This window comes from Dendrobates tinctorius, unplaced genomic scaffold (genome assembly GCF_039654945.1).
Source record: "Dendrobates tinctorius isolate UK_male_01 unplaced genomic scaffold, ASM3965494v1 ptg000099l, whole genome shotgun sequence".
In the NCBI taxonomy this organism is placed as follows: domain Eukaryota; kingdom Metazoa; phylum Chordata; class Amphibia; order Anura; family Dendrobatidae; genus Dendrobates; species Dendrobates tinctorius.
Genome location: NW_027361767.1, coordinates 2,921,431 through 2,938,145, shown reverse-complemented (window position 1 = coordinate 2,938,145; position 16,715 = coordinate 2,921,431). Strand labels below are relative to the sequence as shown.

The 16,715-nt window shown below is 44.7% G+C and overlaps 1 protein-coding gene and 1 long non-coding RNA gene across 2 annotated transcripts; both read right to left on the bottom strand.

Annotated features, from left to right (window-relative positions):
- Positions 1 to 6,324: 6,324 nt before the first annotated feature.
- LOC141099265 (uncharacterized) lies at positions 6,325 to 8,174 on the bottom strand. Its single transcript, XR_012234464.1, has 4 exons — positions 8,127 to 8,174; positions 7,968 to 8,049; positions 6,942 to 6,967; positions 6,325 to 6,406 (listed from the first exon to the last, which is right to left on the bottom strand). It is a non-coding gene; the product is annotated as an uncharacterized lncRNA (long non-coding RNA).
- Positions 8,175 to 11,541: 3,367 nt separating this feature from the next.
- On the bottom strand, positions 11,542 to 16,018 carry SWSAP1 (SWIM-type zinc finger 7 associated protein 1). Its single transcript, XM_073587444.1, has 2 exons — positions 15,515 to 16,018; positions 11,542 to 12,237 (listed from the first exon to the last, which is right to left on the bottom strand). Exons 1-2 carry the CDS (start codon positions 16,016 to 16,018, stop codon positions 11,818 to 11,820), a joined length of 924 nt encoding a protein of 307 aa, XP_073443545.1. The 3' UTR covers positions 11,542 to 11,817.
- Between the last annotated feature and the right edge of the window lie 697 nt (positions 16,019 to 16,715).

Below are 16,715 nucleotides of genomic sequence, written 5' to 3'. Positions count from 1 at the left end.
GATTTCACGTCATTTTTTTGTGGGTGGGACAATGTCTGGGATGGTCCTGGGGGTTGGGAGTGATAATGTCACTGATGAGATGCAGTAAGGTGGAGTGTGCAGACAATTGTGTCCCAAATATTTGTGGATTTACCACAATTTTCCAAGCGTTAATCGATACACAACTCGGTCCAGCGGCCACATTAGTAATCTTCTGCCACCAGGTGGGAGCCCTGTGAACCACCTCTTAGCTGACGGCCTCCCTGGCTCTATTGATTAGCGAGCTGGGCGCGACATCATCATTGAGGCGTGACATGAAGAGTTGCGGATGCTGGCAGATTAGTGGCAGTTCTCAGGGCTCTCGTCATGCAGCCGCAGATTAGGGACGTAGACACTGGACTGGGCCTTGCGAATTGTTTTGCACCATCTCTAGTTAATGAGCAGCGTCACTGCACATGGTTTTTGTTTCTGGCCAAGGGCTAGGAAATGTGGCTCAACCTAAAGAACAACAGTACCTAAGCGCACTTAAAGGGTTTGTCCACATCAGCAGTTTATATTAACTGACAGAGCCAGACGGGCAGGTGATCGTGACAAGATCTAAACATGGACCTGAACCCCTCTATAATACAGTACACCACAGGCTGGCAACCTCAGAAATCAGTTGTGATCTGCAAGTGTTGAATTTCTCTACAGCACTCCTGCAGGTGAAACAAAGCATTACACAGTCCAAGCTCAAATCAGTGAGTTGTCCACTTACGGCTCCCCCACAGGAGAGAGAATCTTTGTAGCTGCTTTCTAATATATAATAAAAATATGAATCAGTGAGAAATCTAGTTGTTGATGGGCGCATTAAAGTGTTAGTGATGGGTCGATATGGAACTTATTACACTGGTGTGGCAGATCAAGATTCCTTGTGCTGGAGAAGACAACAAGTACACAACACCTTACCTTTGACATGTTACGGCCGGCAATTTTCAAGTGTGGTACCCGGGTTGTGAGATACATTTAATAGAGCATTGTACTGATGGTAGAAGGAAGCTCAGACAATGGCTGGGCTTCACAGATCAGGAATTTTGTTCTACAGATTCAAGTCACCAAAGTGGTCTAAAACAATGTTTTAAAAAAAATTAAATATAAAAGTTTAAATTTCCACTTTGCCAGAATAAAATTAAGGACATAAATAAAAACCGTTTCTCGGAAATTTTTTAAAACAAACTGCGTTTTACTTGACAACATCTGCAAGGAGTTTGTATGTTCTCCCCGTGTTTGCGTGGGTTTCCTCCGGGTACTCCGGTTTCCTCCCACATTCTAAAGACATACTGATAGAGAATTTAGATTGTGAGCCCCATCAGGGACAGTGATGATAATGTGTGCAAACTGTAAAGCGCTGCGGAATATGTTAGCGCTATATAAAAATAAAGATTATTATTATTATTACCCTCCCAGATCCAGCGCTGGGTTTATGCTGCCATGTCCGGTGGCTGTTGTCTGCAGCGCTGCTAATGTCACATCATCAGCACTGCAGCCAATGAGTGGTCTCCGCGGCTGTGCCCAAGTAGGCGGCCAAACTGCCGAGCTTACTGACTGACTGCAGCGCTGTAGACAATAACAGTAGCAGTGGTGGAGACTCAGTCCTGGACGCAATGAGGGTGAAAAAAGAAACATTTTTTCAGTCGTTTTGTGTAATATCAAATGCAGCTGTAGGATAGGGGTTTTCTGAAGCTGCAAGGAAATTTTCATAATCTGAAAGTTTACAATTGCTCCCAGTTCTTTTGGTTCAGTCAGTAAGATTCTGGATGGTACATATGTGTTGGTAATGTAAGCGGTACCAGTAAAACTAGGTTACTACAGTTTAAAGTGACTGGATTTTGAGTCTGGGTTTTTTGAGTATCCAAAAAAAATCTGGCTGGGAAGTGCCAATTCTATGATCCAGTCCGGGGTTTACAGGCCAATTAGCAGCAGCTAGGTTAGCTCAGCAGTGTGGACTGTGCCGAGACTGGAGAAAGACAGAGCTGCTGGTTAGTCTGTTCGTCAAAGAGAGGTGTGCTGGAGCCAAACGGAGAGGTGTTTGTTTGGTGAACACATTTAATATTAGTGTAAGCTGCTGCTGGGAATACAGAGTTTGGCAAGACTGCTACCATGCTGTTTCATTCAGCCTGAAGGAAAGGACTGTTTCTGATAACCATCGATACAGAAGGAAGAATGTTTTCTTTTCGGAAGCAAAAAACCTTAAGTGATGAACTGGAATATAAGTTGGTGTTGCAGGGTATAGGCGCATGTTCACACTGCCCACTAAACAAACAAAACCCAAGATAAAAACATAATAAGCAAATACCCTGCAGTAAATAAATAGCAATAATGCATTGAAAGTTATATAAGGTGATTAGTTAACATAATTTTGATTAAAAAAAAAACAACTTATAAGCCACCACTTCACAGTGACCTTATTCGGGATGGTCCTAACCTCTAGTATTAAAACCTTACTAGTTGTCAAGTAACATACATGAGGATAAAGGTTAAGTTGGTATGCATGCAGTTCCCCATGCATGGCTGACCATTACCCGAGTCTCAGTCCTTCTCAGCCCTTATCCACATGTACGTCACTTGACAAATGGTAAGGTTTTAATACTAGAGGTTAGGAACATCCCGAATAGGGTCACCGTGACGTGGTGGGATGGCTTATAAGTTTTTTTTTTAATCAAAATTATGTTAATTAAGCACCCTATATTATTTATTTTCATGCACTATTGCTATTTATTTGCTGCAGGATATTTGCTTATTATTTATTTATCTTGGGGTTTGTTTTTATTTTGGAAATGTCAAGTTTATGATGGACGATAAAGTACACGATACTTTGAAATAAAATGCTGTGCTACGTGTATCCAAGTAGCTACCCAACCCCTACACCCTATATCTCTTTCAAACTGTGCCAATTAGCAATGCAAAATCTTATTTACAAGGGTTAAGCCACAGGTTCCTTACAACATCGAAGGGGGGGGTTTAGGCATTCCAGACTATTATTATGGAGTCCTCCTAACAAGATTATTGGATGCAGAGTACACCTAAGACACTATGGGTTGAAATCAAAACTTCTCTCCCACACAATTAGGTTATTGCCATGGTTCCTCCCATGAGTAGACATTAATTACTGATTTCTTATCACTGACACAATCTTTAATAACCCTGTGGGACAGGTCCTCCTGAAGTGGAGTCTCTCCCACAGACCCAACCTCTTCAGATTGTGTGCCAGGGTTTATGAAAGTTTGGCAACGTCAGTCTGAGTCGAATTGACTTAAAATCTTTACTCTGAATTGAATAACTATCCACAAATTGATGTACACCATATGACAAAGGATTAGACACTCCTCAGGTCGCGCTCTTTTCTTGGTCCAATTTCCTTAGAGAAGGGGAAATTATGCTACTTTCTTACCCATTGGAAATCATAGTGCCCTCCATTAGGTAGACGATTACTGAATGGATCATGGAGTCCATTATGGTGGACTTATCGGCCCAACAGGGAACAGTTCCCCAATACTCTAGTTTCTGTGGTCCTCCTTCAAGAATTACTTCCACTTTAGCTTACTCAAACCTTAGCAGGATCGAAAGACGCGGTTCGATGTTTGCTATGTTGTCCATTATAGATGCCTCAAGGTAATGACAAATTATTACTTTACTGCTCGGAAATCCCACCAATTTGAACGCTATATCTACAGAAAAATAAATAAGCAACATTTCTTGAAAGGGAAGAAAAAAAATGAAAATGCAAAAATGAAAAATTGTCCGGGTTTGAAGAGTCCAAAACATCAACCTCTGGTGCTGAATGCTTTGCGTGCAATGACTTTCAATATATTAATCGATCGGAATGCATCCAAGTTTTCAGCCTTTGTTACCACTGTTGGTGATGTGTGAAGGCCGAGGTATGGAGACTCCTGACCGATTGCTTGAAAAACTGCTCTGAATTGCGACAGAAGTGTTAGCTTATGCCCAAAACGGCATTTGGGTTCATAGACTTTCTAATGAGCCCGTATAATGCTCTGTGCACGCTTGTGAAGGGCTCAGACCCCACCACGACCTGCAGGATGGGTAACAAAAGAACATATATATATTTAAACCAAAAAAAGTGTTACGGTTACCTTTTAAGCAGATCGTACTAACACCAACAAGGTTTGTTTCTTCACCTGTAGTCTGCCGCCTGCCCTGACCACTTACATGTCTACCGATCTTGGTACTCTCCACCCTTGGCTACAATGATTGAGGGCAGGTCTGTCCGAAATGCGTTGGCTTTTGCCTTAATCCATTATTTGTGTACTGGTAATTTTCTAAGCTGTACTTACATTGGTGAAGTTTTATATACAAAGGGCTGGTATTTTGCTCTCCACCCAGCCCAGGCCTTTCTAACATTGTCTACCAGCTGCTAACCGTGACCACCTTCTGGCTGTGACCAGGGAATCTTCCAGATCCGTATATATAAGGATTAACGAATATGCAAATAAAGTCCGTGGAGCCTCATTTAAGAGTCTCAAACACGGGACTAGCCAGATCTTCCTCCAGGGAAGGACCCAGCCAAGGAGTGGCTCCTTTCGGAAACCACCATTACCACCATATTAAGTGGCCCTTTAAGTCAATATCCAGCTCTTTACGAGTCTACAGGTATGACAAGGGAAATACCAAGGCCCGGTATCCATCCACAGACAGCTGTTTCGGGGTGTTGCCCCTCATCAGTGTGGAGTAGGATTCTGGCTAGGTGGGAGCAATGCCTACTAGACCAACATCATGAATCAATCACTGACCTCAGGGAGACCAGTCAAAGAAAACACTCCTCAGTTTAGTCAAAAATTCCTTCAAACCCAAACAGTCCGCTACTATATAGGTGGAGGAGGCCTCTTATAACACCAGTGTCCGGTGAACTGAATCTTGATATTCATCAATTTGTAGGAAAACCCTTTTAGGATTTAATTTAGGATCGAAGATGGGTAACTTATAATATATATATATATATATATATATATATATATATATATATACTGTATATACACAATTCATAGGTCTGCGTGACAACAAGTGTTACAATGTTTGGGCCACAGAACATATATAGATATATATTACAACATTATAAACTCCCATATCAGGCTGTAATTACAGGGCACTAAATCATGTCTATATAGGTCACACACAGGGGTGAATCACCACCGCAAGGACTGGTTTTACTGGTTCACCGGGCAATAAACATAAGGGGATAAGATCAGCAAAAGTATTAAGCCCTTCCTGCTACATAACATCGCATAGAAGGGTCAAACGGCGGGGGTGAAAAGCCGAGTCCACACAACATCGGGCCGGTGCTGCCCTCGCAGGAGACCGTGATCTGTGATTTACACTCACAGATTTTACAACAGGTCATCAATCAATCGCAGGTTCAAGTCTTTTAAAATTATTTTTTTTTAAAAAATCATAAAACTATGCGTACTACTTAAAAGATCGATGAAAATATATAATTAACCCATTAAACATTGTGGAGAAAAACCCCACCAAAATTGCTGTTTTTCAGTCCCTGCAATAAAAAGCGATCAAAATTACATTGCTAAAAAATTGCTTAAAGGTGCACCTCGGCACGCCAAAAAAAAAAAACTCATAGCTCCATCGATGGAAAAATAAACAGCTATGGATCTAAGAAAAATTAAAAAAAACAAATTTTTCAAATTAGAGAAAGGTTTAGAGTCACTAAAATAATAATAAAACATACAAGTTTGGTATCACGGTAGGGGATCTGATCAGGGGAATCATATTATTAGGTCATTTTCACTACATAATGAACGCCGTAAAACAAAACCCAAGAAACAATATATTGTGCTTTTTTTTTTTCACCATTTTGCTCTACTTAGAAGTTTTTCCCTTGTTTTCAGTATATTGTTAGTAAAATGAAATAGTGTCATTCACTACTAAAGTTCATGCTGCATAAAACAAGCCCCAATTCACCTGTGTCGACAGAAAAATAAATTAAAAAAAGTTATGGCTCTTGGGAGGAGGAAAAAACAAAAATGTGAAAATGAAAATTGTCTGTGGTCATTCTTAAATACCATTTTGGGTTTTGAAGATGATTAATGTCCTAATTTATTTTTATTGCTCCTTGTTTATCTGAAACAGATCTACATTCCCTGCATAGGATGGTAAGGTCACACGCGGTTACCTGCAGCCACCACTAGAGGGAGTCTATAACTCAGTAATAACAGTATGCCATAAGCTCCCGTGCTCCCTCTAGTGGTGGCTTCAGGCAGCCAGAATTTTATAGTGGCAGCTTTTGTGGAAAGGGTCAAAACAAAGAAACGACAGATCAGAAATAGAACAACATGACGTATTTCCATAATTTATTCTTGATGTTTAAAATGGTCACACAAATGTAGGACGCTTGTAGGATCTTGACCATAAAAGCCTGCAATGAGATTAATGAGAAATGTCAGATTGTGGTCACTAAAATGCATTCCTCGCCAGTCAGTTTGGAAACACTCCTTTTTATCCTACAATATTAGAGCTCTCCTCCCTCTCATCATCCTTCATCAATGACCCCTTCCCGACATACATGTACCAGGTGTCCAGTTACGGCGTGGGCTCAGCACTCATCTTTCTAGCTCCATACATGACAGGTGCATCTGCCTGGAACTAGCTAATCGCATAATCCCCTAGATGACACTGACCAGTAGCACCTACTGCATCCAAACGGTTAGTCAGGAAATTGAGAGTTTAGGCACCCTACCTAGCCCCGGGAACAAGAACGCAGGGTGCTGATGGGTTAGGGTGGCAACTGGGACTTACTGAAGGCCTCTATGTCATCTTTCTACTATGAAGCTCTTTATAGGACGCAAAAAGTACAAATCATTGCAATACAGAAGTAACTGAAGGTTCACGGAAAAAAATAAATAAGAAAACACAGTACAACCACATGCATATTTTCTCTATCCAGTGCTCACCTTTTCACTGAAAGCCGTAAGACTTCCTATAAAAGATTACAAGGTCAAATTAGTTTCATTATCAGGAGAAACGTCTTCTTCAGTCATCCCTGGGTCACAAACACCTCTCATTACTATGTAGTATCAGCCCCACATAGATAGCTCGCTGTCACCCTCACTGCCGCGTCCACAGGCGTCAGTCGCTCTCACTGCCGCGTCCACAGGCGTCAGTCGCTCTCACTGCCGCGTCCACAGGCGTCAGTCGCTCTCACTGCCGCGTCCACAGGCGTCAGTCGCTCTCACTGCCGCGTCCACAGGCGTCAGTCGCTCACACTGCCGCGTCTACGGCGTCAGTCGCTCACACTGCCGCGTCCACAGGCGTCAGTCGCTCTCAGTGCCGCGTCCACAGGCGTCAGACACTCACACTGCCGCGTCCACAGACATCAGTCACTCTCACTGCCGCGTCCACAGACGTCAGTCGCTCTCACTGCCGCATCCACAGGCGTCAGTCGCTCACACTGCTGCATCCACAGGCGTCAGTCGCTCTCAGTGCCGCGTCCACAGGCGTCAGACACTCACACTGCCGCGTCCACAGGCGTCAGTCACTCTCACTGCCGCGTCCACAGGCGTCAGTCACTCTCACTGCCGCGTCCACAGACGTCAGTCGCTCTCAGTGCCGCGTCCATAGGCGTCAGTCCCTCACACTGCCGCGTCCACAGGCGTCAATCACTCTCACTGCCGTGTCCACAGGCATCAGTCGCTCTCACTGCCGCATCCACTGGCGTCAATCGCTCTCACTGCCGCGTCCACAGGCGTCAGTCGCTCTCAGTGCCACGTCCACTGGCGTCAGTCGCTCTCACTGCCGCGTCCACAGGCGTCAGTCGCTCTCAGTGCCGCGTCCACAGGCGTCAGTCGCTCTCAGTGCCGCGTCCACAGGCGTCAGTCGCTCTCAGTGCCGCGTCCACAGGCGTCATTCACACTCCCCACGTACAAACACTTGTGTATACTCAGCCATTGGTCGCCGGTGGCTGTATGAATAAGACTTACAGGAATTGTTGCGCTACAGTTCGAGGGTGGCAGCATCTGTACAGCAGATAGATGATGATGGGCAGAACGAGCAGCGCCACAACTACAAGGAAAATACAAGAATTATCCGGGACGTTCCCGTCGGGTTCGGAGGGAGAGTAAAACGCTTAAATCTTTTACCTAATCCAAACCACCATGGCGGCTTGAATCCCTCATCAGATCCCTTCTCAGATCTCTGAAACAGGCCGCTTACACTGGTGGAATTGTGCGGGGCCCCTGTGGAGACAGTTCATGATATAAACAATGATATCCTGCTTTATTCGTGTATAATTTTACACCACCTATTGGTGGATTTTCTTTGGTTTAACAAGTTACGTCAAATTGTGACACATTTTCCACAACTCTCACAAAACACTCCCAATCTACCAAACCCCATATAAAAGAGGACAACTCCCATATTATTGTACTCTTCATCCTAAATCCCATAAACTGGACAACAACCTCCACAGTCCACTCCTCATCCAAAGCATTAAATCCCATACACTGGACTAAACAAAAAACCCACACTGCATTCCTTACCTAAAGTACTAACCCCCACACACTATACTACAACCCCCATACTACACTTAATCAAAAAGTCCTAAATCCCATGCGTTACACTCGTTATCCAAAGGATTAAATCCCATACACCTGACAACACCTCTCACGCTTCACTCTCTATGTACAGTACTAAACCCATACGTTAGACTAAAATCACGACACCCCACCAAAACCAAGACTCCCTCAATAGCTACGGACTACGACCACCACACTACATCCTCCTCACTTCTCTAAGCCATAAATTAGTCCCCAAAAGTGGTAAATCCAGCATCGCTATCACCAGGTACAGCTCACCTCATGGGCACATATGGTAAATAACTATATGTCTATAGACCCCTGATTTACCGCCCAGTTACCTAGAACCCAGAACAGATGAAGAAGGAGCAGAATAACGATGACTAGGAGTCGCTTCATCTCTGAGTTACCCTGTTGGGGCATTCACCGTAAAGTCACAAGCACTAACACTGATGTCAGCATTCCGTCAACGGAACCATAGGAAAACAAGAGTTACCGTGGCAACTAGAGGCAGGATTCTATAGTCATCCCACAGATCCAACTGATTCCTTCCCCTGCCTTGGAGATGGAAATGAACCCACTTACAGCCACAAGCGAGAAGCCTAAAGGGTCACATTACTGATGAGAGAAACTGTAGGGATTGGGCTGTGTTTTAAAAGCCCTTTACAGATAGTGGCTGGGAGGAAAAGACTGTAGTACATGGCAGTTCAGACTGTGGAGAGGGAAGAAAGCATCCAAGTCTGGAGAAAAGCGTTCAAGATGTCAAGGGCTCTGTTCTAAGCCTACATCAATGCAGTTTTACACAGATAAATTCACCGCAACCTGCAATGATCGCTAATGTAGGAAGTCGACCATTGCGTATTCATTCAAGGACCTTTTACATGTAAAACGATATTGGGAAGATTGTTCGCACGATGATCGCTCATTTCCTCCTGTCATACACTTTACGATATGGGTGGCAGCAAATCTTTTCATAGAATACAGCTGAAAGGAATAAGGGATCCATATTTATTTATCTCACTCACTTATATAGCACCATTATTTCCACAGCACATTACAAACATTATCATCGCTGTCCCCGATGGGGCTCACAATCTAGATTCCCTATCAGTATGTCTCTGCAATGTGGGAGGAAACCGGAGAATCCGGAGGAAACCCACGCAAATACGGGGAGAACATACACGCTCCTTGCAGATGTTGTCCTTGATAGGATTTGAACCCAGGACTCCCAACGCTGCAAGGCTGTAGTGCTAACCACTGAGCCGCCTTTTTTTTTTTTTTTTTTTAACTTAAAGGGACGTGCTTCTGACCAATGATAATTTTTTATGTCTGCATAACAGATATGATCAATAATTAAAAAAATAACACTATAGTTGGGTAATTATTGCTAAACGCACGTTCAATCTTGCGATACTCATTGCCGTGTTAAAAAAACAAAACTTTAGAGACAGCAACATGGAGCGGCAGGAGGTTTTATATGATAAAGCAGAGTGTGGAGAGGGGGAAAAGCATCCAAATATTCACTTTGCAAGAAAAAAACTGCATGGGTATAATCTCAAAATTCATATATATTCACATCTACATGCGACGTCTTGCAATAATCACCCTGTGATAAAAAGTACTTTATAGATAGCAGGGAACAGGAAAGCGTGTACATTGCAGATCACAGTCTGTAGAGGGTGTTAAGCAACCAAATTTGAGACAGGAACCTTTTGACTTGTATGCACTTTGCTTAGTTTTCTGTTGGCAAATCGCCCAAAATGAGAACCGATTGATCTTATAGCAGGTTTTTCTGCACTCAATAATTAGCAAGCGTTCTGATGATCGATTGCTGGCCAGTTATCATTCTTCTGATAAGTCATCCTGTGTATAATGACCTCAAGAGAGAAGAGCAGGAAGGGGGAGGAGGTTGTACATAGAATCATAGAATCGTAGAGTTGGAAGGGACCTCCTGGGCCATCTGGTCCAACCCCCTGCTCAAAGCAGGATTCGCTAAATCATCCCAGTTAGATGTCTGTCCAGCCTCTGTTTGAAGACTTCCATTGAAGGAGAACTCACCACTTCTCGTGGCAGCCTGTTCCACTCATTGATCACTCTAACTGTCAAAAAGTTTTTTCTAATATCTAATCTGTGTCTCCTCCCATTCAGCTTCATCCCATTGCTTCTAGTCTTTCCTTGTGCAAATGAGAATAAAGTTGATCCTTCTAGAATGTGACAGCCCTTTAGATATTTGTAGACAGCTATTAAGTCTCCTCTCAGTCTTCTCTTTTGCAAACTAAACATTCCCAAATCCTGCAACCTTTCCTCATAAGACAGGGTTTGCAGACCGGTCACCATTCTGGTCGCTCTTTTCTGAACTTGCTCCAGTTTGTTGATGTCTTTTTTAAAATGTGGTGCCCAAAATTGGACACAATATTCCAGATGAGGTCTGACCAAAGAGGAGTAGAGGGAAATAATGACTTCACGTGATCTAGACTGTATGCTTCTGTTAATACATCCTAGAATTGCATTTGCCTTTTTTGCTGCTGCATCACACTGTTGACTCATATTCAGTCTGTGATCTATTAGTATACCCAAGTCTTTTTCACATGTGCTGTTGCTTAGCCCTATTCCTCCCATTCTATATATGCTTTTTTCATTTTTATTGCCCAGATGTAGTACTTTGCATTTCTCCCTGTTAAAAACCATTCTGTTAGTTGCTGCCCACTTCTCCAGTTTATTTAAATCTTTTTGAATCCTCTCTCTCTCTTCTCTAGTATTAGCTATCCCTCCTAGCTTTGTGTCATCAGATCAGCCTGCCAGCAGATGAGAGTGTGGAGAGGAGGGAAAGCATCCAAGTCCTACCTATTACAAAATAAATTGCAAAGGTATATTCAAAAAATACAAGATTTTGCTTGATCTTGCATTCACTTGTCCACACCTGGTGTCATTCCACAGAAAGGTCAATAATCGCCCAAGATATCTTGCCATGGAGCAACAGTATAGATAATGTATTAGTTTTATTCAATAGATGTCATTGTTCTCCAATCTTACAAGTTGGTACAATCCCTTAGCCATGAGTCTCTAAATTCCTGATAACCTAATAAACAGGGGAGACAGACAGATGTCATAAAAGAGATGGATACAAGGAGAAGAAAGCGAGCTTGGAATTTGCCACCTTTTCACGCCATTCGACTTTATTTGCAGGATTGTCATTAATCTGGATAATTTTTTTTTTTATGAAAACATATCAAATTTTAGGAAGCCAGTCTGGTAGTTAGTCTTGTACGTCAGGGTCACAAGGACTGAGGCGTACACCCCCGTCTTCCTCAACGTGCATATTCCACTGCGGCCTGGAGGACATGAAGCTCATTTTATACACTTTCTCCTTATCTCCAGACGATAGATCGTGATACACCACACACTGGTTCGGGAAGTACCTTTCGACAGCAAGAAAGGCCCCGTCGGTTCCTTCGTAGTTTGGTGCTGCAGACACTATGAGGCCGCAGTGAAAGTGGGATACGGAGTCCAACATCAGGGCGGAGACACGAGCGCCATCGTGGAGGCTGCACGCAGGCTGGAAGTATCGTTCAAGTCCATCAACCAGGATGAGAGAAGGTGGAGGAGACGTTAAATGAAGCGAAGAGAAGAACTGAAGAAGCTCCTTCATAGAAGGCGGGTACACAAAACGGATTTGCTACAAGGAAACAAAAAATAAAAATCAGTATGTGGATCCGTTTAGTATACAGATTTTATGTGGCTGGATCCAAGTTCCAGAACAAAGTCTTTGTGGTCGATTTCTGGGTCAAACGTGGATAAGTTCGGATAACCAATCCTTTAATACTTTTTTTTCTTCCAGATAAGAGTCATTAGGTCTCTAGTAGTCACTGATTTTATATGGCTTTACCATGGAACAAAACACGTTATTGCACATTATTCCCTCTCCCCCCACCATGCAATTTGCTGGAAAAACAGTTAAAAAAAATCCATGTGAAGTGAAATTGCACCAAAATATGCAAATCTGCAGTTGTATTTTGTTTTTATGGCGTTCATTACGTAGTAAATAGTCATAGCTTTTATTTTGATCTGTCTCTTACGTACATGATACCAAACTTTTTTTGTTTCATTTTAGGCTATGGGCCCACGTAGCGTTTTAAAACGCACACTAAAAACAGGACTCCTTCCCAGAAATCGCGCGTTTTTTTCCGCGCGATTTCACCGCAATTGTTCGCGATTTTCTCAAGCACTTTCCAAGCGATTTGAAGCATCGCTTGGAAAGTGATTGACAGGTTGGTCACACTCGTCATAGTGTTTGACAAGTGTGAGCAGCTTTTTACTATTGAGGCCGCCTATGCGGCATCAGTAGTAAAAAGATAAAATGTTAAAAAAATAAAAAAATCGGGGTATATTTACCTTCCGACGTCCCGCGCTGCATTCCCGGCCTCAGCGTTTCCAGTAATGCCTTGCGAGACCTGTGATAACGTTGGTCTCGCGTTACTATAGCGATCTCACGAGACCACGTCATCACAGGACCTTGCCGCAAGGCATTACTGGGAACGCTGAGGCCGGGAATGCAGCGCGGGACGCCGGAAGGTAAATATACCCCGATTTTTTATTCTTTTTTTTACAGGGGTATGGTACCCAGGGCCTGGAGGACAGTCTCCTCTCCTCCACACCGTGGGTACCAACCGCAGCCACATGCGGGAAGTAAGCGATTCTCATGCATTCCTATGGGTGCGGAATCGCGGCAATTCTTTGTGATTCCGCACAAAAGAATGAGCATGCTGCGATTTTTTCCGCGATGCGTTTCCACCGCGGAAAAAGCGCAGCATTAGCACAGCATGTGCGGAATGCCATAGGAATGCATGGGGGGCGTTTTGTGCACGATTTTTAAACGTTTTCGCGCTGAAAATTGCGGCAAAAACGCTTAAAAATAGCATCGTGGGCACACAGCCTTAAACTGGGAAAAGGAGGGCGGTGGTTTGAACCTTATTATTTTTACTAGTGTAGTAGTGTATAGTGCAATTGACAATCTCTCGGTCCTCATAGGAATGCCAAGATGGCGGCCATGGTAGCTTTCAGTAGATCCCAGGCTGTCATGACATCTGATTTTTATGCACACATCTCAAAGAAACCAGAAAATTGAAGCAAGCCCACCCACACACTCAAAATAGAGGTTGATAGAAAAGATATTCTACAGATACATAATTTCACCCCCCCCCCCCCCCCCATATATTATAGAATGGCACCCTTCAGTGCCTTGCATATGTACTTTATGGCCCAACCTTTTCACCTGCTAATTGAAAAGAATGAAGTGAGGTAACCTCCTATTTTTGACAACCAGCCAAGGTACAGAAGACAGCTGTGAGCTTATGTTATCAGGCTGGGAAAGACCATGGTTATTGAACCCTTCCCAGCCTAAAAATACCAGCCGTCAGCCACCTCAGATGATCTTCACTACTGCCCTGGTGCATTGGCAATTAGGGCAATGCTTTTTGGGGTTGATATCGGCAGCTGGCTGACATCAAACCCTGGTGTTAGTAGTAGAGGAGTATCTGTCAGACACCCCCCATTATTCACCCAGTAATAAACACATAAAAATCTTTATTGTAAAGAAAAAAAAAAGAAAAAAAAAAAAATCACTCCCTGACACTTTCCCTGGTTCATCATTTTATTTGAAAAAAGGAAACCTGAAAAACATAAAAAGAAATAAGATACGAGACACTATCCCTCGTTCACCATTTATTATAAAACAAGAAGTATCCACGCAGGTCCAACGAAGTCCATGGTGTTCCCACGACGATCCCCGAACCTGACGTCCAAACACTATGGACTCTCAAGTGAACGAAGCTCTATAGGCTGTAGCAGCAGCCACTCCGGGTCCTGATGTGCTCCGCGAGACCCGGCGATTGTGATGACCGGTGATCTCATTACAGCCGCCGGGTATCGCGGAGCGCATCGGGGCTCCATAGCCTTTGGACGTCAGATTCTGGGGATAATCGTGGGAATGTCACGGACTTTGTCGGACTTGTGTGGGAACTTTTTTTTCTAATAAATTGGTGAACAAAGGACAGTGTCTTGTCTCAATTTCTCTCTTTTTACGTTGCTCAGGTTTCCATTTGAAGTCTACGTCGGATTCCCTGGATTTTTTTTTTTTTTTTCAAATAAAATGGTGAACCAGGGAAAGAGTTGGGGGATTTTTTTTTTTTTTTTTAAATAAAAGGTTGTGTTTATTTCTTTCTAATACTGCGTTAGTAACGGGGATGTCTGACAGACACCTCTCCATTATTAACACCAAGGCTTGATGTCAGCACCAGCTGCTAATATCAATCCAAAGAAAACATTACCCGATTGCCAAAACACCAAGCGAAGTCAGAATTGGCACATGTAATATGATGGGCCACTTCTGGGGCGGCTACAGGCTGGGAAGGGCCCAATAACATCAGCCTGCAGCTGTCTGCTTTACCTGAGCTGGTTATCAATAATAAGGGGGACTCCATGTCATTTTCAATTATTTATTAGGTGACAGAAGTTTAAAAACTATGGACTATAAAGAACAAGTGCAAGGCGTTAAATGAATGGCGTCATTCAGAAATAAAACTCGTCCTGCGAACAAACCCGGCCATGCTGACAGAAAAAAAATAAAAGCTATGGTTCTCAAAAAATAAACAATCGCCAAGTCACAAAGAGGGACAAACGCCTCTCCTTCCCGCATCGGTAGCCGAGAGGCGCTGCCGATATACGGACAGGTTTCGTCGCACGGTCAGCAGTAGGGATGGGGGACACACCGTCGGCCAATGGTCGGGGAAAGGATTACCTCAGGTTTAGTTCCGACAGAAAATGCCTTTTATTACCCAAAGCAACCAATCAGAGCTCAGCTTTCATCTGCCAAACCTACAGCGGGAGAATGAAAGCAGCGCGCTGATTGGTTGCTATTGGCAACACCTCAGAGGCTGACTATATAAGCAGGGCACCTTTAGTATGAGGGGATCCCGGGCCACTCTGCCCGCTCCGGGCACAGTCTGCAGCGGCTCCGGACGCAGGTACAGCACAGCGCCTTCCTCCTCAGCCGCCAGAGCCGCCGCCATAAACAGAAGCCCGCTTATTCCACAGCCCGGGGGCCCTAAGATCAACGCTGGAGGGTCACACTCCGCAGCCCCCCGATCACCGGGCTCCTGGGAGCCGCTGAGCTCCCTCAGCACCCGCCGCAGCGTCCCAGACATCACTTGGCGGGAGTCGGTAGCAACCAGAATAACGGAGGTGATTTTTTGAGGGAATGATGTCACCGGAAGGGGCGGGGCCTGTGTTAGTGACTGAAGACCCGGATAGCAGGAAGCAGCAGAGGCAGAGTGCTGCTGAGGCTGCTGGAGAGGATACAGTGGAGCCGGGTACAGAGGGTATTGAGGACGTAGGACTCGGTGTGAGGCTCTGAGGATGTATATTTGGAAAGGGTTGATGTTACTTAAGTGGGCATGCATAGGGAAGGTTATGATGATGGGGGGCTGATGTGCTGTGGGGGATGATGAGGGGGTGATGAGGGGCTGTGTGGAGAAGTGGGGGGTGATGAGGAGCTGTGGAGAAGGGGGGGTGATGGGGCTGTGGGGAAGAGGGGGATGATGAGGAGCTGTGTGGAGAAGGGGGGATGATGGAGGGACTGTGGGGAAGAGGGGGGATGATGGAGGGGCTGTGTGGAGAAGTGGGGGATGATGAGGGGCGGGGTTGGGGTGATGAGGAGCTGTGTGGAGAAGGGGGGATAGGGGGCTGTGGGGAAGAGGGGGGGTGATGAGGAGCTGTGTGGAGAAGGGGGGATGATGGAGGGACTGTGGGGAAGAGGGGGGATGATGGAGGGGCTGTGTGGAGAAGGGGGATGATGGGGGGCTGTGTGGAGAAGTGACGGGGTGATGAGGGGGGTGATGAGGAGCTGTGTGGAGAAGGGGGGTTGATGGGGGGGGCTGTGTGGAGAAGTGGGGAGATGAGGGGCTGTGTGGAGAAGTGGGGGATGATGAAGTATGGAGAAGTGGGGGATGATGAGGAGCTGTGTGGAGAGGTGGGGGATGATGAGGGACTGGGTGGAGAATGGTGTGATGATGAGGGGCTGTGTGGAGAAAAAGGGGCGGATCCGGTGGGATGATGAGGAGCTGTGTGGAGAGGTGGGGGATGATGAGGGACTGTGTG